General features: G+C 41.9%; 1 protein-coding gene across 7 annotated transcripts in view; it reads left to right on the top strand.

Annotated features, from left to right (window-relative positions):
* pacs2 (phosphofurin acidic cluster sorting protein 2) overlaps nucleotides 1-19,202 on the top strand; it is a 51,138-nt gene extending 31,936 nt beyond the window's left edge. Inside the window, exons 2-26 of one of the 7 annotated variants that reach the window (XM_084381023.1) lie at nucleotides 1,763-1,850; nucleotides 2,136-2,225; nucleotides 3,656-3,781; nucleotides 5,128-5,290; nucleotides 5,593-5,666; nucleotides 5,869-5,949; nucleotides 6,669-6,728; nucleotides 6,818-6,972; nucleotides 7,174-7,264; nucleotides 7,868-7,939; nucleotides 8,247-8,371; nucleotides 8,476-8,608; nucleotides 8,779-8,883; nucleotides 9,199-9,305; nucleotides 9,411-9,565; nucleotides 9,687-9,797; nucleotides 9,906-10,014; nucleotides 10,580-10,612; nucleotides 12,558-12,602; nucleotides 13,331-13,373; nucleotides 13,513-13,555; nucleotides 13,747-13,882; nucleotides 14,588-14,808; nucleotides 15,114-15,227; nucleotides 15,526-19,202. In XM_084381023.1, coding sequence (XP_084237149.1) covers nucleotides 1,763-1,850; nucleotides 2,136-2,225; nucleotides 3,656-3,781; nucleotides 5,128-5,290; nucleotides 5,593-5,666; nucleotides 5,869-5,949; nucleotides 6,669-6,728; nucleotides 6,818-6,972; nucleotides 7,174-7,264; nucleotides 7,868-7,939; nucleotides 8,247-8,371; nucleotides 8,476-8,608; nucleotides 8,779-8,883; nucleotides 9,199-9,305; nucleotides 9,411-9,565; nucleotides 9,687-9,797; nucleotides 9,906-10,014; nucleotides 10,580-10,612; nucleotides 12,558-12,602; nucleotides 13,331-13,373; nucleotides 13,513-13,555; nucleotides 13,747-13,882; nucleotides 14,588-14,808; nucleotides 15,114-15,227; nucleotides 15,526-15,644 — 2,599 coding nt within the window. In that variant the 3' untranslated portion in view covers nucleotides 15,645-19,202. The remainder of the gene's footprint in view (nucleotides 1-1,762; nucleotides 1,851-2,135; nucleotides 2,226-3,655; nucleotides 3,782-5,127; nucleotides 5,291-5,592; nucleotides 5,667-5,868; nucleotides 5,950-6,668; nucleotides 6,729-6,817; nucleotides 6,973-7,173; nucleotides 7,265-7,867; nucleotides 7,940-8,246; nucleotides 8,372-8,475; nucleotides 8,609-8,778; nucleotides 8,884-9,198; nucleotides 9,306-9,410; nucleotides 9,566-9,686; nucleotides 9,798-9,905; nucleotides 10,015-10,579; nucleotides 10,613-12,557; nucleotides 12,603-13,330; nucleotides 13,374-13,512; nucleotides 13,556-13,746; nucleotides 13,883-14,587; nucleotides 14,809-15,113; nucleotides 15,228-15,525) is intronic. The other 6 variants (XM_084381024.1, XM_084381025.1, XM_084381027.1 and 3 more) reach the window with 6 other exon arrangements.
* The last annotated feature ends 745 nt before the right edge of the window (nucleotides 19,203-19,947 follow it).

Consider the following 19,947-nt stretch of genomic DNA (forward strand, 5'->3'; position numbering starts at 1 on the left):
GCTGGTGAGAACCGGCCTCCAGATTGTGAGCAGCCAGCCCCTTCAGAGCCGCTCTCCTGAATGATTCGCTCAAAGGAACCAAAGAGTGAAAAGAAAAGCTTTTCTTTTACACTTTCGTCTTGTGAGGAAGTGTCTCAAAAAATCGTGACAGGCTTGTTAAAGCACCACGCACACACATATGGTCCTCACAGTGACACCCGGCTGCCCCGCCACCATCCTGCCTCAGTGTTGCCATTCTGCTCCGCTGGCAGATACCCGTCTGCAAGTGAAAGAGGATTTAGCTCAGCCTGCTGCTTACTAACAAGTGCTGGAATTTAGGAACGTTTGTGTGATGTGTAGCCAGGTCCACCCCCTTGCTCCAGTGACCAGTTTTTTAGTTTCAGTCATGAGAAAACGTTTTTAAGATGAGCAGCGAGGGGGCCCACCGGCTGCCTCACAACCTGAGGGTCATATTTAATTACATTGTGTCATGGAAAGAGACTCTCCTGCCTCTTTTCCTGTGTTCATCAGTTAATTAGTCCCTGTGTATTTAGCTGCTTACTTGAACGGGAATAAAATGACTTTTTCAGTTTTATCGGTCCAAATAGCTGAAATTATGACAGCGAAACAAGTAATTTTGTGGGGAAGTAGACTATCTATCCTGGGGGCTTTACCACAAACCACAAGCTATTCCTTAAGTGCAGTTTTATGTGATGGTGGACGTTAGCTAGTTGCTTGTCTGGATACATGGGTACTCAAAAAGGATTTTCTTTGGTGTATAAAGAGAAATAACTGAACAATTTAGGACAGGGACACAGGTTAATGCTACTTGGAAAGTGTCTTTTAATTTGACTGTGTCTTCAAAGGTGAAATTTGCAAGAATCTTATTTGAAAACATTTGAAAATTAACTCAAATTATCAACAGAATTTGAAGAAACAACATTATGACGTCTGTGCATTGTGTTGCAGAGATATCATCTGAAGTAAGCAAGCTAACATGCTAACCCCCGCCCAACCTGTCTTGTGCTTGTGTACTGAACTCTGACCATATAACATCAGTATTACCATATTTTGATTGACAATAAATCAAACACCAACATTCCTCTTGTCCTCTTGAGCTAAGTAGCTTACAGCATGCTAATGATATGCTGCCCTCAGGTTGTTTTGAGTATAAATTTGACGGGTGGTTGCACCTTTATTATGAAGCTAGAACCAGGACATAGCTTAGCTCGTAGCTTAGCATATAAAGACTGGAAACGAGGAAACACCTTGTCTGGCTCTGTTCAAAGTGTTAAAAAAAACATTTAAATTAATAAAAAATAAAATCTAAAAGCAGAAAGTGGTGGTTAATAGGAGTTTTACAGGAAGTATTTGGATTTTAAAGGACATTTTACAGGTAAAACAGTTGCAGTGGCCATTTCTTTGGTAAGTGCAAATCTTGCAGCTATGCTAATGTGTTGTTCGGTTCATATAAATCGCTGACCTGGCACGTTTTTATCTTCTCAGTCTAAGAGCATCAAATTAACACCTCCTGTAAACTGTGAAAACGTGATCACACCAGCTCCAGCAGAGTCGTTACACCTGCTGACTGACTGATGCCGTGTCTCCTGACAGACCGAGCGCGTCTTGCTTACTCGTAAACTGTTTACTTGTTGTGTCTGTTTAATGAATACACAGTCTGCTTTCTGGTGTGAATGATTCATCTGTTTCTGCATATTAAAAAACACACCAGCGGCACTAAGCTAAACACTATTCCCACCTCTCTCTCTCTCCCTCTGTGCAGGTTGTGCAGTCTGACTCTGAAGAAGCTGGTGGTGATGAGAGAACTGGATAAAGAGCTGATCTCTGTGGTCATAGCGGTTAAAATCCAGGTATGCTGTTCAGGTTCAGACAGACACAACAGACGACATGTACAAACCTGCTGCACACAAACACAAACAGATATATGGCCACTGGTCCCTTATATCTCACGTTCTGAAGGGCACAAGAAGGGCTATAGTGGTTTAAATCTTACTGTTGGCTGTTGATTTTAAATCCATTTTTTATTGTTCCTGCTTTTGTTTGTATTTGAGCGGATAACAACAGCAGAGATGCAGAGTTAATCCGGTGAAAAAGCTGCCACTAAATTAAACACCAGCCTTTTTCCCCCCCCACAGGGCTCCAAACGGATTTTGAGGTCCCACGAGATTGTGCTGCCACCCAGTGGGTCTGTGGAGACTGATCTGGCTCTCACCTTCTCACTGCAGGTAAAATAAATAAATTAATAAATAAATCACCGTGCTGCTGTTTGGTTGCCAAATAAGCCATGTATGAATAGTTTCCTGGAAGGAGTTTTATTACACTTGCAACTTGTGTTGGACACAAATAAGATATGAAGGTCTCTTTTGTTGTTGTGGTCGAGAAATCCCGTGAAGAAACTTCCTTCTCTCAAGGCTTTCTGACTTCTCCAGCTTCCCTCGTTCCCTCGTTCATACTGAAGATGTAAAGACTTTAAAAAACGAGCCACAAAAGTCATTTTTAAAGAAAGTTAGATAAAGTCCCGACACAGCTCGGCACTGTAGTTTTATTAAAAGACCTTCCTTCTTAATCATCTTCTTTACTTTGAGTTATGATATCCTACAATCAAAAGTTGTGTAAAACTGAATCAGAATAAAAAACCCCATTATATTTCTCTCTGGGGGTGGGATAAATACAGTATTTCTTCTTCTTCTTCTTCTTCTTAATCAATTATTTATTGCATTTGGTGGCTTAGGAAAACAAAATAATATTAAAAATAAATATAGGTATTTAGCAGCCATTAGGCAGAAATAACTCTGAATTATACATAAATGCTAAAAATATATTTATGTCTTTATTTTGTAGCTATTTTACTGAGTGCCCCCTATAACTGCTTATCAGTTATACACTGTATACTGCCGAGGGCTTTTATTGTGAAATGTACAAAAACAGAAAGAGTCTGCTGTCTTTGATCAGAATATAGACCCTGATATTATTATTTTATTATCTTCATAAGTAGGTGCAGCTTATAAGATATGTAGTTGTTGGTGTCTTCTGTTCCCAGATCAGCCTTCACACCCTCCACCAACCATATTTGGAAGTTCAACTTTCTTTAACTTCCTTCGTGTTCGTGCTGCAGCTGGATGAACCCGGCTTTGCTCCCTCGGTGATATAAAAAGCTCATTATTAGATAACACAACCAAGAAGATTCTGAGGCTCAGGTGATAATTATAAATATTATATCGCATTTCAGTCCCCAAATCCCAACTAAATCTGCCTAAATCCTACACCCTGGACCTTTAATATTTTAAAACCAAGTTCTTAGGGGCTTTAAACTCAAATAAAAGTAAATAATGTATTTGATGGGGACTGCTTAAGCTGCCTGTTTTGTGCTCTAGTGAGTATGTACGGCAGCAGGATGGTGTACGTGGGATCAGGTTCATCTTAATGAAGAACCATGTTGTGTCAGTGGAGCTCTACAGCACAGAGGAACCAGTTATATACAGTATATATAACATTAAAAGGTCAATTAATTGCTGGTTCTTGCCTTTTTTAAGCGATCTTTTGACAATAATTAATACAGAACATCCCCAACCTGACTTTTAAAAGCCTCCAGTTAAATTCTAGCTGAGTAATTTGTATTTTTTCCTTGTTCACTCTTGTTTTTTCCCCCCTTCAGTACCCTCACTTCTTAAAACGGGAAGGAAACAAGCTGCAGATCATGCTGCAGAGACGGAAGAGATACAAGAACCGAACCATCCTGGGCTACAAGACCCTTGCAGTGGGATCTATTGACATGGCCGAGGTAGAGACGAGTGTGTGTGCAGTATGTAGCAGTAACAAGGATGTAGCTCACTCCTGTTGCACTTTTTATTGTGTCTTGAGGTCATGCAGGAGCAGAGAGATGTATCACCTCTAACAGGCCGACCAGTGTGGAAATATAATAAGGAAAAGGCAGATGTTTGAGCTGCAGGTTGTCCTCTTCATCTTCACTGAGGGTTTGGCTCTTAAATAAGTCACTTTGCCCTCTAGTTAGTCTGAAAATATTAATTTCATATCTAAAAGATTGAAGATAATTACACTTTTTCTCAGTACATACCTGCTTTTTTTCCGATAATCCTCGTAGAAGTGCAGAAAACTTTATCCAAAGTTATCTCGCTCGATGGACAAATTGTGTCTTAAAACCTAGAATACATGAATAAGCCGATTTCTTCAGATGAATATGTTACAGGGCAGATGATGCTGTTACACTAAGGAGCTCCCACATGGCTCACAAAGCTCAGTGGAGCTTATTAAGGTCACATCTCAGCAGCTGAGAGGAGACAAAAAAAACATTTTGGCGCCTGGGAGGAGCAAAAAAAAGCCGAGTTGTACCACAAGTAAGAAATGCTTCTTGACTTTTTCAGCTCAAGGAAACAAAAGCGCTGTGAGACAACACACCACACAAGACACAGTGTAAACTGCTTAAGGCTGACAGGACCGAGCTAGAACAAAGAGACTAGTACAGAGTCGGGGTGGTGCTGTCCTGAAGTGACCTGAGTTTGTGATAGTCTGAATCCCCGTAGCTGCTTGTTAGACTGCGTCCAGAGTAAATACAACTCTGTTAGGTGGTTAAGCTGCAGAGCCCTGGTCTAAATGTGTGGGTTTGTGGGCTGTGAATGACAAAAACAGGTCATTAAGATAATTCAACGCACAACATGTAATTTCTGGGGGTCTCAAGACATTTTGTTATACAAAATGTAACAAAACGTGTCGTCGTTTTTAAACATTTTAATGCGCAAATGTTAAATACATACATATATACATATAAATTTAAGCAGTAAATGGTTTTAAAACTGAAATTTCCAAGTGTTTAAGTGTGTGCACACCTGTTTTTTTGCCTCAGTGGCCACATTCAAGTAAAATTTAACACTACATTTCTCTGAGCCTGCAATGCATTATGCTAAATTAAGTTTACTGCAGGTGGAGAACATGATATCGCTGCAAAAATGCAGTGTTAATGTACTGAAAGCGGTGGATCATTCTTGTACTGGACAATTTAGAGACACAACAAATCGAAAGAACGGAGAAGTGAGCTCAGATCCTCAGTCTCACTGAGGTGAAACATTCCTCCCCTCCCTCATCTTCTGCCTCCGCTCTCTTTTCTTCCAGGTGATGCAGCACCCGACGGAGGGAGGCCAGGTCCTGCCTCTCTGCAGCAACCAGAAAGACATGCTGGGGAAGGTGGCAGAGATCTGGATCTTTTCCCTGTCCAGCCAGCCAATCGACCACGAGGAGGCAGCCCTGCAGGGAGGACAGAAGATCAAATGCTCCGGTACACTTTGCCTCACATTACCCCCCCGGTGCTCCGAGGTTAAGACAGCACGAAGCCATCATAATCACCTAATATGCTCGATGGGCTAAACAGAGCCGGGGATCACAGGGTTCAGGGTGTTTTTTTCTCTTTAATCGTGCAGAAAGTGATTAAATTCAGGTAGCAAACAGCTCACTGTGTACTGTACATGGTGTATATTTAGAGCCTGGCAGCATGTCAAATTTAAAAGGGTCATTGAAATATGTATGAGGCATCTGCTTCACTCCACAGCCTTTAATATGCCTACTTGTCTTCTGCTTTAGATAACTACTCAGAGGATGAGTACGAGAGCTTCTCCTCAGAGCAGGAGGCCAGCGACGACGCCGTGCAGGGACAGGTGAGTCAACCCGGAAAACCATTCAGGCAACTGTATGGGTCAGGAGGGCAAAACACTTGAAGTCATCCTGGTCAGGAGGTTAATAAACAATCACTCAGCTCATGCTCATGAAGACATCTGTACGTGCACGGCTTCATTTTTCTAATGAAAACGCCAAGAGATCCAAGTGTAGATAATGCATTTTGCAATTAATTGTTTCCAGGATCTCGAGGATGACGAGTACGACGTGAGAAAGCCAAAGAAACAAAGGAGGTCGATTGTGAGGACGCCCTCCATCACCAGAGTAAGAGACGGGAACCGGAGATTAAAGGAGGTTTAGTTTGAGTGTCCACACCTGCAGGGAAATACACCTTCGACCGTGACAGTGTCATGGCGGAAAACTGGCTTTTTCTTGCCGTACTTACTTCCTGGAGTCTTCACTGGTTATCTGGCAACCTTGCGGTGACCTCTAGGCACAAATATAATACAATTATTATTTATATAGATTTATTATTGTGACAATTTAAAGTAGTTTAAACCCACATAGTCTCACTGTAAAGTCGTAAAGGTGACTGAAAGCCAGGAATCCCTTATTTGTTCAGGCGCTGTAGTTGAATGTGCTCCTAAAATAAAAACCATGAATCTCCAATCAACACCTCATGTTGTTCATATTGTCGGGGATTCATTGAATAATACTCAACACGCTGGGTGAGCTTTAATGAGACAGTATAAATCAGTTTTTCTCCTCATGGTTGATATGTTTTGTGAGGAGATGAAAGCCCCAGAAAGCAGATGAGGCATGATGTTGCCTGATTATTGATTTACATGAGCACACGCAGCAGAAATCGATGCACAGCCAACACTGCAAATGTATCTACTGCCGGTAAAAAGACTAAAATGGAGGAGCCGGTGCTCAGCGTGGCTGTGGTTGTTTTTTCTCTGTATTGGATTGCTGAAAGCGCCGTAGTAAATCAAAAGTAGGTCACTGACGTGTGGCTGTGTGTCCGTTCTCTTGTGTTTTAGCAGCAGAACTTTAAGCAGCGAGTGGTGGCTCTGCTGAAGCGCTTCAGAGTCTCAGATGAGGTGGGTGTTTCTGTCTTAAAGATTAACTTCCTCTTGTTCTTCTGCTGTTGAGCTCACTGTGAAATGTATGTGCTTGTGTGTGTGTGAAGGTGCTGGACTCGGAGCAGGACCCTGCAGAGCCGCCCCCAGAGGTGGAGGAGGAGGACCTGGACCTGGACAGTGTGGAGTTCGAGAACCCGAGCGACAGCGGCCCGGAGCTGGATGATGATGACAGCGTCCTCAGCACACCAAAACCTAAACTTAAGTGAGTGTTTCCCTTCAGAGCCAGAGAAGACGTTACACAACTGCATTAATGTACAATGCAGGGTAACAAAACATCTTTAAAATGTTGGTATCAAGTCCACATAAAGTCAAAGATTGGCGTGGCAGATCCCCTCTGACCCAGATGAGGCTCCTCTTGTGTTTGTGTTCTTAACTTCAGTCCTGATTGTTTCTTGTGTTTCAGGCCATATTTCGAGGGTCTCTCCCTCTCCAGCTCTCAAACTGAGATCGGCAGCATCCACAGCAGCCGGAGCCACAGGGAGCCTCCCAGCCCGGTGAGACCGACGTCACTGCAACAGAACAGGGACTACTTTAGAGCTTTACAGCCCGGTCCTGACACATATAAAACTGTCCTGCGTAACTTCAGACTGAGTATGGACCGAGCTTCTGGCTCTGAAAAGTGAAGCCAAGGCAGAAGTGGCTTAAAACTGCATGTCTACTTTTCTAATGGCCACTGGTTGCAAAAAGAAGTCTGACTTTATGTAAGCTTATGAGAAAATGACCCTACTTCTGACTTGATTTATTACCTCAGTGAACAGTTTCCTGATGACTTTATGGTCTCAGTGGCTAGTTTAAAGTCTTCTTCAACACATGCCCAGCTTCCCAGTACCACAGTGAAACAGCTGGAGGCCGACCAGTGTAACCAGTGAACTGCACTGATGGCTGCACTGAAGCAGAAAGACGTTAATTGTCCTGCTGAATCGTTCACTGAAATTTCACTCCGCTCGCTAAGATTGTTTCCCACCAGTCGACAGGTTCAAACCAGTTATAATGTGTTTATGAAGCTGTCGGGGCTCTGCTGACTGAAACAATGAAACTTCCTGGGATTCCATCACAACCAGGTAATGTTTATTATTCTTCTCACCATCTCGTTTCAGATTGACCCAGATAAAACCAAGTGCGGCGGGGCCAAATTTCCAGATGACAATGTGTCCGATAACGTCTCCTTTGTGAGTATCAACTCTTACAGCTGCTTGAGATCAATAACTGGCATCAGCTTTTATTATTGTGAGTCAATATTTAGAGGAAAAACATGGAACTGTGACTGTTTTACAGCTTTAAAAATGCAGAAATTGCACAATGGTCAAGTTTGCAATCAAACATGCAGACACACGTGAAATTTTTCATGATGGATATCAACCAAAATCCTCAAGCAGTGTCAAAACATTCAAGGTCTGAAAAAGAAGAGAAAAATGCATCCACACGTGTGTCAACGCCTAACTGTTGCTGTTTTTCTCTCTTTCTGTTTTCCCTCAGGAGCAGCCGGAGGCGGTGACTCCCACCACAGAGCTGGAGATGGACAACATGGACACATTTTTAGAGAGACTGCCACCAAGTGGCAAAATGACCAAGACAGAGTCCCTAATCATTTCATCCAACAGGTAATTAGTGAATCAGTATTTTTGAGGTCAGGGTTCAGACTTCCTGCTGTTGTTTCTGCTTCTCACACTCCAGTCGTCCATCTCTCTTCTTCTGCTGTTTGCAGGCAGGAACCAAAGTTGGCAGGAAGGCGAGGCAGGAGCACGTCGCTGAAGGAGCGCCAGCCCAGCAGGCCGCAGAGCGAGAGGGCCAACAGCCTGGACAACGAGAGGTCCCTGGACACACGCTGCCACCTACAGGTAGGAGGAGGGAACTGCAGGACAACATTTATTGTACCGAAAGGTTGATTGAATTATATCAATGTATAAACTTATCTTGAAGGCATTTTTATCATTTATTTTCTGGTTTCTAAAATCCAAAGCATGCGTGTTTATTTTAAATCAAAAGGTTTCTAATGTTTCCCTTCTAGATCCCAAGAAAGACTGTGTATGACCAGCTAAACCACATCCTGGTGTCTGATAACCACCTCCCGGACAGCATCATCCTCATCAACACGTCAGACTGGCAGGGCCAGGTAAGGAATACCTGCACTGCTGGCTTCAAATGCACCCAAAAATGAAAATTTAGTCATTATCAACTCACCCTCATGCTGATGTAGAGTGGGAGGAGGTTTTGTAGTCTGCAAAACATTTCTGGAGGAAAGATTATAAGATGACATTTTACTCAAAAACAACATATGGTAATCTGCATTTTTTTAAAAAGTAAATGTTTAGAAAGCAATCAAAGTTGTTCGAATGTTAAAGGACAGCTGGCAAGAAATGATTTAACCAGCAAATTTATGGGACCGAATTGCTTTTACAATCACTTTTTGCCTCTCGTCTACTCCCAGTATCTTTCAGATATGCTGCAAAACCACCATCTACCGGTGGTCTGCACGTGCACCACGGCTGACATCCAGGCTGCGTTCAACACCATCGTCTCCCGCATACAGAGATTGTAAGTCAGCCTCCCGTCATCATCATCATCATCACCATCTCAGCCATCATATATTCACTTTTCTGATTGTGGAACTTGAACCCATCTGTTTGTTTTCTTTCCTAGTTGCAACTGTAACTCCCAGACGCCCGTCCCCATAAAGATCGCAGTGGCTGGAGCGCAGCACTACTTCAGTGCTGTCCTGAGGCTATTTGTCGACCACCTTTCCCATAAGACCCCTGACTGGCTCGGCTACATGAGGTTCCTCATCATCCCTTTAGGTCAGCTACAGCCTAAACTTAATGTTGCTCTTATGTTTTGGTGTTTTTTAAATTGTTTTATTATCCCCAAGGTGCAATTTGTTGTACAGCTTGTCTGAATTTTTGTTTTTGATTGGTTTAGGTGCACATCCAGTCTCCAAATATCTCGGCACTATTGACTATCGATACAACAGTTTGTTCCAAGATGCTGCTTGGAGGGACCTCTTTCACAAGCCAGAGGCTCCTGTTGTTGGTGGGCTCCTAAATACTTCTAAAATACAGACTTTAGACTTGTTTCTGACTGATTGTTTGGGTGTAAAGTCAGTAGTAGAGAATTAACTGATCATTGCGTCTGTTGCAGCCCAGGAGAGCCCAGACGTGGTGTCGAGGGTAACTCAGTACATGGTGGGAGCTAACGGGGCTCACCAGCTCCCCATCGCTGAGGCCATGCTCACCTACAAACAGAAAAGGTAGGTTTTCTTCACTTTCCAGGGTTAAAACAGGCCTGAGAAAATGAGAGCTGTGCAGAAGTGGGACTTTAAATGTGTTTTTGTGAGCTATCCTGACGGTTTTGTCTAACTAATGCTTGTAACGCAGAGTTTGCAGCAGTTTTTCGAAAGGGGATTGAACTGAGCTGTAAAAGAGAGACTACCTGAACAATCCTGCAGACATTAGCTGACTCTCTGCAGCAAACCAAACACAACTAAAACAAAGAACTGTCACTGGAAGCAATTTTGAAACAAGGGAGGATTAAGACTGAAACAAAAGTTTGACATTTGGAAAATACCTTTATTTCTGAATTAGTGAGTGAACTAATATGAACGCACATTACAATTGTGGTGTATTCAGTTTCCATTCAACCCCCTTTTGAAAATAAAGAGCAATATAGAAGTTTGACTAATGTTGTGGAGTTTGTGTGGGAGTGGCGGTGTCTGACACGCTGTCTTCTAAACATCACTGTCTTTCCATCACTGTGTGTGTGTGAATAACATGTTTTTATCTTTTTGTTGTATTTTTTCTTTTCTTTCTTTGAAGGAAAAAGAGCTTTCATTTTGATTTTGCAGTAAGGTATTGTGGTCGATTGAGTTTGTTTCTCACGTAGCTTGGTGATTCATGCGCTTTGTGTGTGTTGGAGCCATTCTCCCCCTTGAATCCTTCTCAGCCTTTACTGGAGCTTGCCACTTTAACGGCCGCCGAGATTTTTTTTTTATATTAGCGGCTTGAGTCATAAACTTCTCAGATACAGTAAGTGCCAACTCTGCTATTCAGACACAGTATGGTTTCTTGGACTAATTAAAGCTGCACCACACCAAGTTTTTATTCACGTTAGGAGTAAAGTTCCTTTATTAGCACAAGATGCAATAAAGAAAGGCGGCTTGACCCTGCCAAGAACATCTAGCTCTGTCCTTTTTAACGCACATTAAACTGTGGTTGGTCGCACATAACCACAATTTCCACATATGGTCATTTCATACCCAAAGAAAGTGACATTTACTCCTCATTGATAAGATAAGTGCTGATAAAGTGGCAAGAGACCGAATAGTGTCTCCCCTCCTCTGTTTCTTCCTCCCTGCTGTGTCCTCTCCATGTTCTCCATGTGCTTCAGGCCATCCATGTCTGTCTGTTATTTGTCCCGTTAGAAATAGAAAACCTGCACACTGTCAGTAGGATGACTGTCAAAGTGCGATTACCTCTTCATTGTTTGAAATTCAATCACGAACCTCAACCACCAGGATCAACCTGTAGGTTACATGTTTGGCTCAATGTTACCATCAAATGTGTCATGATCGACTTTAGTGTCCTAAGTGCTGCCCCGCCTGTTTTAAAATGATATTAATAACTTTTTGAATATTTATACATATTTATACTTATACAAAATACTACCAAATGTGCAACAATAAAAGATAATCAAAGGTCAAAGGTCACTGTGGCCTCACAAAACACATTTTTGGCAATTTCTCAACATTTTTTTTATGATAACTACAGAAGAATTTTACACAAATGTCTAATAGGATAAAATGACAAAGTTCTGATATTTTATATCCAAAGGGTCAAAGGTCAACTTGACTGTGACATCATAATATTCTCCCAAAAAAATGTTCAGGCCTTTACTCAACCTGACTGGTGCACGGAGGCATACAACCGCAGGGCGTTACTTCTGGTAATTGTAGTTTTACTATAAGGCACTTTGTATCTTATTGTTTTTGATGTTATGTAAATAAAGTTATGCACCTCATTCAAAGCCTCCATGATACCTTGTGTGAACTATGGGGTCCTGTCACTGAACCATAACCTGCATCTTCCATGGTAACAGGACGCTAATCCTCCTTGTTAGAGCGATTGGTACGGCATATCATTCATTCATGAAGATCTAGGTTAGTGACTTTATCCAGTGAACTCTTACTTCAACACTGTTATTATGCTTAGCCTACCAGTGCGTCAGTTATAATGATACTTTATCTACGCTAGTTCTGACAAGCACCGGAAATATCACCCATTATCTTTTCCCCAGTGACTTCCACAGGAAACTCACGGATAATATTATAACAGCTTTGACGACTTAATACCTAAATGCACAATATAATGGTAACATTATCATACATACATTCTGTAATATACAATGCAAACATTAAATAATGCAAATACCCCTTATTCCAACGTCCAAAAGTGCATGTGTTATATCCATACAGCAGCTCCACGTCCATCTACATGGATTGACGTGCATGTGCATCTTTTAAACCGATTTATCACACATTCAAGCCAATAAACGGCTCAAACACATCAGACAGAAGTCATGTGTTCTGTCATAATCCATCCCTGCAAGGCGAGACAAACATAAATCACTCACATACCAGGCAGACATCTGGCTCTCTCTCTCTCTCTCTGGCTGCTCTGAAACTGATTACAGCAGAGATGTGTTGTGTTGGGGGAAAAAAAACAAGAACGTGGCCTTGATATGCAAACTGTGACCTACTGTAGACTGTCTTCTCTCCTTCTCTCCCCTCCTCTGTAGTCTCTCTGTTTCCTCCCTGGGGGGGCGATGGCAGGTTTCTTCAAGGCAAGAGCAACAACCTTTCACATCATCAAACGTCTTTACATGTAGAAAAAAAAAAAAAACGTAGAACTAGAACCATATTCAGGCTATTTTTCTGGTCATCGCCAGGAAAATAGTTCATGGAAGGCTTGTAAGTGTAGTTAATGCACTACCGCTCAGAGGTAGTGCATGGAGCCAGAGGTGTTTAGGATGTAGGTTGGTGCTCTTCCTTCTCATCCACCTCTTTGTGACTCAGTAGTCTAGCTGTTCCCCTGATGGACTTGCTGCCTCCTGAATGCCCTCCTGACTTTGGTTTGGTAGATCCAGTCTGTCTCTGCAAATAACTGGATGGCTTTGTGGGACGAATCGGCCGCTAGCTTGCATGTTTTGCCCTCCGCTTTCTCCGGCTACAATAAGGGGGCCCGCGGTGGGGAGCCGAATTTGTTTTAGTGGAGGCTTGAAGCCGAGAAGCAAGTGCAGCATGCTCTGTTGATTCTGTCTGGGTTGGGATAACTTTGCATACTTTCTATGCAAATGAAAGATTACAGTATTTCCAGATGTGAAACATTGGAAATCAAATGTCAACATTTACGAGTTACGAGATCTGATTGATACTAACTGTAGATTGCCAGTAGATTCAATTAGATTTTCCATCTGCACATAGTTTCCTTCCCTTTCATCCTGACATATCCAGTCTTTTATCTGCTCCTTTTTACCTGAACTTTCTTTTGCCCTGTGTTGTTTCTCCGCAGCCCTGACGAGGACTCGTGTCAGAAGTTCATCCCTTTCATTGGGGTAAGAAGCCGCTTTAATTCTGGATTTGCCCTGAATGTCGAGTGTCTGTTGATTTTGTTTTCATCCAACTGAATGCAGCTCTTTTAAGCTTTCTTTATTTCACAAGTAATAACCCTTCCTCATCTGTTTTTGATTCTAGATGGTGAAAGTCGGCATCGTGGAGCAAACATCTGCAACGTTAGGCAAGCGATGAGTGTTCACAGATGTTTGACATTTAAAAAAGATACAAAATTGAGCTTTTGCACAATTTGCATACCAACCTGCAGCAATGCATCTCAAAGCTGTACCACACGGGCAGCTCTGAACAAAAGCATTGTTCCACCACGGTGCGTTTATCTTTGAGAAGTAAATGATTGACTGTTTCCTCCCTCAGTAGACTCCGATGATGCAGCACCTCTGGGCTCGTCCCTGCTCTCCTCCACCCCTCCGCAAGTCTCCCCCGCACTCAAAGAAGCGTCGCCCACCCCGCCCTCCTCGCCCTCCGTCCACACCAGCTTCTGTGCTTACAGGTATAATGTGATGCCCGGGTCAGCTAGACAAAGATGTCTGTATACTGTGTGTTACAGAGATATCTACTGAAGTTTGCATGCCAACCAGGTAGCCTCGGTCCGTCCTGTCCTGTAATACTGACCAGTTCACAAGATCCCTTATTTCTAGTGTAATAAATGAACACAATAAACTCAATAAATGTCAAAAAAAGGGAAATACTTCTACATTTTTTCTCCTTACCAACAGAAGAAAGTGCCTTGTTAGCTCATACTTTATCAAAACTTTACATAGACAAAATACAACTCACTAAATCAGTCTTTCCACGATGACTTCTGGTTTGGTGTTGACAAGACTATAAATTAGTCCCTAACCTGACTTTCTCCAAAAGCAAAAACATCTACAACTTCTTGCCTCACAGTGATGATACAGTTATCTTTGGGACAGAACCAGGCCAGCTTCTTCCAACCCGTTTCCAGTCTTTAAGCTGCTGGTTGTAGCTTTATATTTTCCTAAATTCTCACATAACTTGTGGAAAAAGAGCAAATATACCAGTTATGCCATTTTATTTTGGTTGATATAAAAAAAAAAAGGCTTCCAAGCCAGTTTTTGTGGTGGCCAAGCTGTGTACGTGAAATGACGGCACTTGAACTCTCATGTGTGAGTTATTGTATTTTAAAAAAGAGAGGTATTTCCGTCACATCCACCTCACTGACTGTTTCCTGTAGTTCTGTAGGTCAGACAGAACTGATGGGGCTCCAGGTTGACTACTGGGTGGCTCCGACAGAAAGGAAGAAAGACATGGAGAAGCGGGACTCCTCCTCCAAAAACACTCTGAAGTGCAATTTCCGCTCGCTGCAGGTCAGCCGGCTGCCACTGGGGGGCGCAGAGCCGAGCACCCAGCCCACCATGTCCATGACTGTGGTGACCAAGGAGAAGAATAAGAAGGGTAAGCCGTCACACGCACGTTTCTTTGGATCCTTTTGGATTCGTGCACTGTATTTGTTACTTTCTTTCATTTTAAACCCATTTAAAAGCCACAAATTTTAGAGACGGAGGAGAAAAGTGAGTATTATACGAATCATACCATATTCACAGGAAGGGATGTTATCTGATAGAATCCAGTCTTTGACATGCCGACCTCAGACGTTTGCACCGAAAAGGCCAAATGTCATTTAATCCTCAGAGAGCAGAGAGAATCTGAATCCTTCATTTACTCCCAGCGTGCATCTCTCTGTTGTTCCCCTCTGCCAGTCATGTTCCTGCCAAAAAAGAGCAAAGACAAGGAGGTGGAGTCGAAGAGTCAAGTGATCGAAGGCATCAGCCGGCTCATCTGCACTGCCAAGCAACAGCAGACCATGCTGAGAGGTACTTTTCACACTGCTGCCCCTGACATGTCCTCCCCCCTCAGCTGCACAGACATCCATCAGAGGGATCTGGGTTTTTCTGCTCAGTTTTGTCTGCAGCTTTCCTGATTGTTGCGACCAGACAATTCAAAGATGTCACAGATAGTTGATTCTCACGCAGTAAAACAGTAAGAAAATTGCTCGACTAGTTGGATTTTGACCAAATGTACATACATCAGGGTCGATAAGGACATCAGTACCATTAACTGCAGTAAATGTAAGTGTAACTGTGTAGTAATGTTTGTGTTCTTCCTCTGCAGTACTGATCGACGGCGTCGAATGGAACGATGTCAAGTTTTTCCAGCTGGCGGCTCAGTGGTCCTCGCACGTCAAACACTTCCCCATCGGGATCTTTGGACACTCGAAAGGCCCGTACTAGCAGCACCTAAGAGACTGAAACACTGAGGACAGCTCCCCTCTCTCCTCCCTTTCCCTCGTGCCAACAGCTTTTAACTCCCTCCTCTCCTCCTTCCCTCCCTACCTCCCCCCCTGCACACTTCCTCTATTCTGCCGTCTTAATTTAAACTCCTGCATTCACCTGTTGCATTTGTCCGATTATTTAATCTTTTGTGTGTTTTTTTAATTTTCTATTTATGTAAAAAAACATCTCGAGGCAAGGCTGCCGAGGGGATATTTCTTTACTCAGCTTTTTTAAAAAAGAAAATCCTGCTGATGTTTTATAGACTTTTGAGAAAAAAAAAACTAATTAAATAATAATTAGAAATTACTTCTAACCTTTAACATACTGTATGAGTGCCCTGGTTTCACCCTCTGCCATGTTTTTTTTTTAATTTGGTGAGGCACAGCACATTTAATCAAGAATATATTAAAAAATCAAGAGCAGCTGCCTTGAAATGAAGACGTGAGGGTCGTCTCAACCACGACGAAGACATTTTGGATTCTCAGCTTCAGACTGTTGTCAATTTATCGACTTAACCCTGAAGAAGAAAACATGTGAATGGCCCCAGACCGTTGGTTCTCTGCACTCAATGAAGAAGTCTGATGTGCAATAGACTGAATACTGTGTGAATGCGACTGAATAATAACCTGGCACTGTTAAAGGATTACATGCTGCTCTTAGTTGTGACTTTTCACTCTGTGTGACCCCTTCTCTTCTTTACTTTCTCCTCCCGGTAAACTGGCTCGAGGTTCAAAGAGTTTTTTGCTCAAAACTGAGACATGAAATTAGAAAAAAAGTCAAAATCAGAAAATGATTAATAGCATATCAATACTTTGTAGGCAAGACAGACTTAAGGGAGTACTTGGACATTTCGGGATGTAGGACGGAGATATACTTGCTTTTAACGACGTATTCATGTAAGCAAGATGGCTGCCTCGCCTATCCTGTGTCCGTTTGGAGCTTTGGTTGTTCACTTACTCAGAAATGAATGCTATGTGTCGGCAAGATGCAATATGCACACGAACAATCGGGACCATGTAGTAAATAGGCAAAAGTGTGAACCACTATGTTCACGAAGCTGCCGGTTGTCTACACGAACACATGGTTAAAAAGCAAATGTTTCTCCGCCCATACGCTTTTTTGCTTTCTTCAAGCTAGAGCTTAGCTTAGCGACAGATAGCCTGGCGTTGTCCATTTGTTCGTTAACAACAAATGATGCTAGGCTACTCCAGTACGTTACCTCCCGAAAAACCACAACTTGTCATGTTTTACACTCCAGTTTATGTACAGATTAGACAAAATACAAAATGTTGTTTACATTCGAAGAGAGAGCTACGATAGCCGTTTCCCTTCGTTTCCAGTCTTTATACTATGCTAAGCTAACCGGCTACTTGCAAACAACTAGCCTGGCTCTGTTCAAAAGTAACAAAATCTGCGTACCAGCATCTCTTAAATTCACTACTGTAATAGTTCACACGTTATCTCCTTTGTTTCATCTTTACAAAATCTGAGCCAGGCTAGCTGCTTCCCTGTTTCTAGCCGTTGTGCTAAGCTAAGCTAATCAGCAGAGATGTGGACTCGAGTCATTGTGACTTGGACTCAAATCATCTTCAGTCGCTGTTGTTTCGATGACTTGCAACTTGACTTGACAGAAAATAAGACGAGACATGAAGACTCGATTACTTGACTGTGTTCATTTTATGTTTTCAGTTTCCTTTGAGTCTGGCTGTCAGTATTTCACTTCTCAAAATGGAAAGAGAATATCGTCTGATTGAGAAGAAACTAGGAAATAGATTGGATAAATTGGCCAATTATATGATTATTAGACACTTACTGATACCTTGACTTTCCTCAGATTCTGCAGGTAAGACTGTAGTATATTGGGGGTGACTTCACTTGCCTTAAAGGTCCCATATTATATAAGTGTGATGTGTGTTTTTTATTACAAAGCAGGTCTAGGTGCTATAAAGATACTGTGAAAGTATCAAAACACCCAATCCAGAGAGAAACTGTGCCTTCAAACGAGCCGTTAGGACTTCCGTAAGGTTGTGATGTCACAACTATACAGTTACTGCCCCCAGCAGTGCCCCAGCAGTTGCAAAAACACAGTGGGTGGTGCCTGCTCAGGCCTGCGAGAGCCGACCAATCAGAGCAGACTTGGCTTTTTTCAGGAGGGGGGCCCTTAAAGAGACAGGCACTAAAACGGACAGACAGAGGGTGAACAGACGTGCTGCAGCAATGGACAGTATCAGAAAAACGTTTGAACCTGTGAACCTGGACATGAACGTAGCATGGGACCTTTAACTGAAGACACGACTCAACTAACACTTGACCTGAGACTTGAAGCAAAGGACTTGAGTCACATCGCTGGAGAGTGGTTTCAATCTGCTCATCTAACGCTCTGCAAGAAAGCAAATACATTTAAAATATTCCCGAAAATGTCAAACAATTCCTTTTAGTTCAGTTTATCATAAATATAAACTAAACCTAAAGGAAACAAACTTTACACAGCGGTTCCTCTGTATTAAACAATCTGCTTTTTAATGTTTATTTGAGAAAAAACCCTTCATCCTCGAGCCACACACTCCTCAGACACACTCCATATCTTTTGCTAAAAGCAAAACGTTACTTTTTGCCAAAGGAATACTCGTCAACTGCAGCTCACTCGTTATTACCTGTGTGGTATTATAGAAGACTTCATAATGTAGAGGTGAATGTATTGAAGGTACCTTAATGTAAAGCACTTTTAAATGTTTGTCCATTATAGATTAGCGTGTTATAAAAACCTACCCGGGGGAACTGCAGGTACGACTGACTGCGGCACACGGACAGACGGACATCTGTCTTCATATCCGAGCTGAACGACAGCACAAGCAGTGGTGTTCATGGCATAAGTTTTTTTATGCAAAGCAAACCGAGCACCTGTATCGTCTCAGTGCTGTGCAAGTATCACTCTACGCTCAGTGTGAGGCCGCGTTGAACTGTTTAGATTTTAGTTTAATATTCTGTAAGTTTAGCCTAGATTGTGTTTGTGATGTTAAACGGTTCTGTCAGTAGTTTTTGCTCAATCTTTTGTTGACTGTTAAGCATAAAACTAAAAAGTATGTTGCTTATGAAAATTTCTTTCTGTAGCAGTTTCATTATAACATTTTGCCAATTTCTTGATAAGTGCCTAAATTGCATAATTTTGACAAATCAACATAAAATAAGTTTTTCCCTGGCTGAAATGGTGCTGATTCTGGTCCGACAACTAAATATCTCAATACAGTGTGTTGATTTTTGCAGCTTGTTCATTGGAGGGAGAGAAAAAAATCACACTGCTGGCTCTCAAACGTGGGTTTGAATTAACTAAAAAAAGAAAACTACAGCCCATTCGTGTTGAGCATATATTTGTTTCTCGATATAGAAGATGTTTTAGATGTTTTGGTTTTCATGTCGTCTCAGAGAAAAGGCTTGTTGAAACTGAACGTTCCCTAAAGACTACCACTGTAATCCCAAAACTTGGAGTAATAAAACTACTATACACACTAAAATGTACTTTTCTTTCCACGTCTGAGTTATTACGCTGTTTCCCTACTCAAGGAATTAGATAGTAACATGGAGGTGATTCAGCCCCCGGTCAGTGAGGGCAACGCAAGCATTAACAATCAATGCAAGAAGTTTTCATCAGTGTCACTTCCTGTGGTCCAAAGTCCATACTTGACTTTGGACCAAGGTCTTTATCTCATGATCTTTATCAACAGAAAAACTAATAAATGGACACAAGTGCTGTTTCTAAGGTCAAGATTGAACTTGGAGCCTCATCTTTTAATCCAACACTACTGAGAAGTAGTCTTTATGTTGCCTACAGTTCTGAGGTACTTTCCATTTTCTACACTTTATGTGTCCACCTTACTACATTTTTGAGGGAAATCGTGTATTTTTTTTTACTTCACTGCATTTATTTGATAACTAGCTACTGGTTACTTTGCAGATTACATGCTGCATAGGAGTCAAAGTAGTGCATTGTTAAATGTATCTATTTATCACGTAATAGCGTAAAAAACAAACAAGTAAACAAACAAGCACTGATTTCAATACTCAGAAAAATGCTGAATATTGCATCAGCTAATCTGTTGAGTATATAGTATATACATGTAAATACATGTATAATTTACTTTTGTAAATGTAACTTGATATATTTATCTTTTGGGTACGTTTTATGAAATCGATTTTAAAAAATGATAATTTTTATTTGCCTCCAAAATGCAGTGGAGTGAAAGTAAAAAGTAGCAGAAAATGG

Source organism: Pagrus pagrus (genome assembly GCF_965226575.1).
Source record: "Pagrus pagrus genome assembly, chromosome: 18".
In the NCBI taxonomy this organism is placed as follows: Eukaryota; Metazoa; Chordata; class Actinopteri; order Spariformes; family Sparidae; genus Pagrus; species Pagrus pagrus.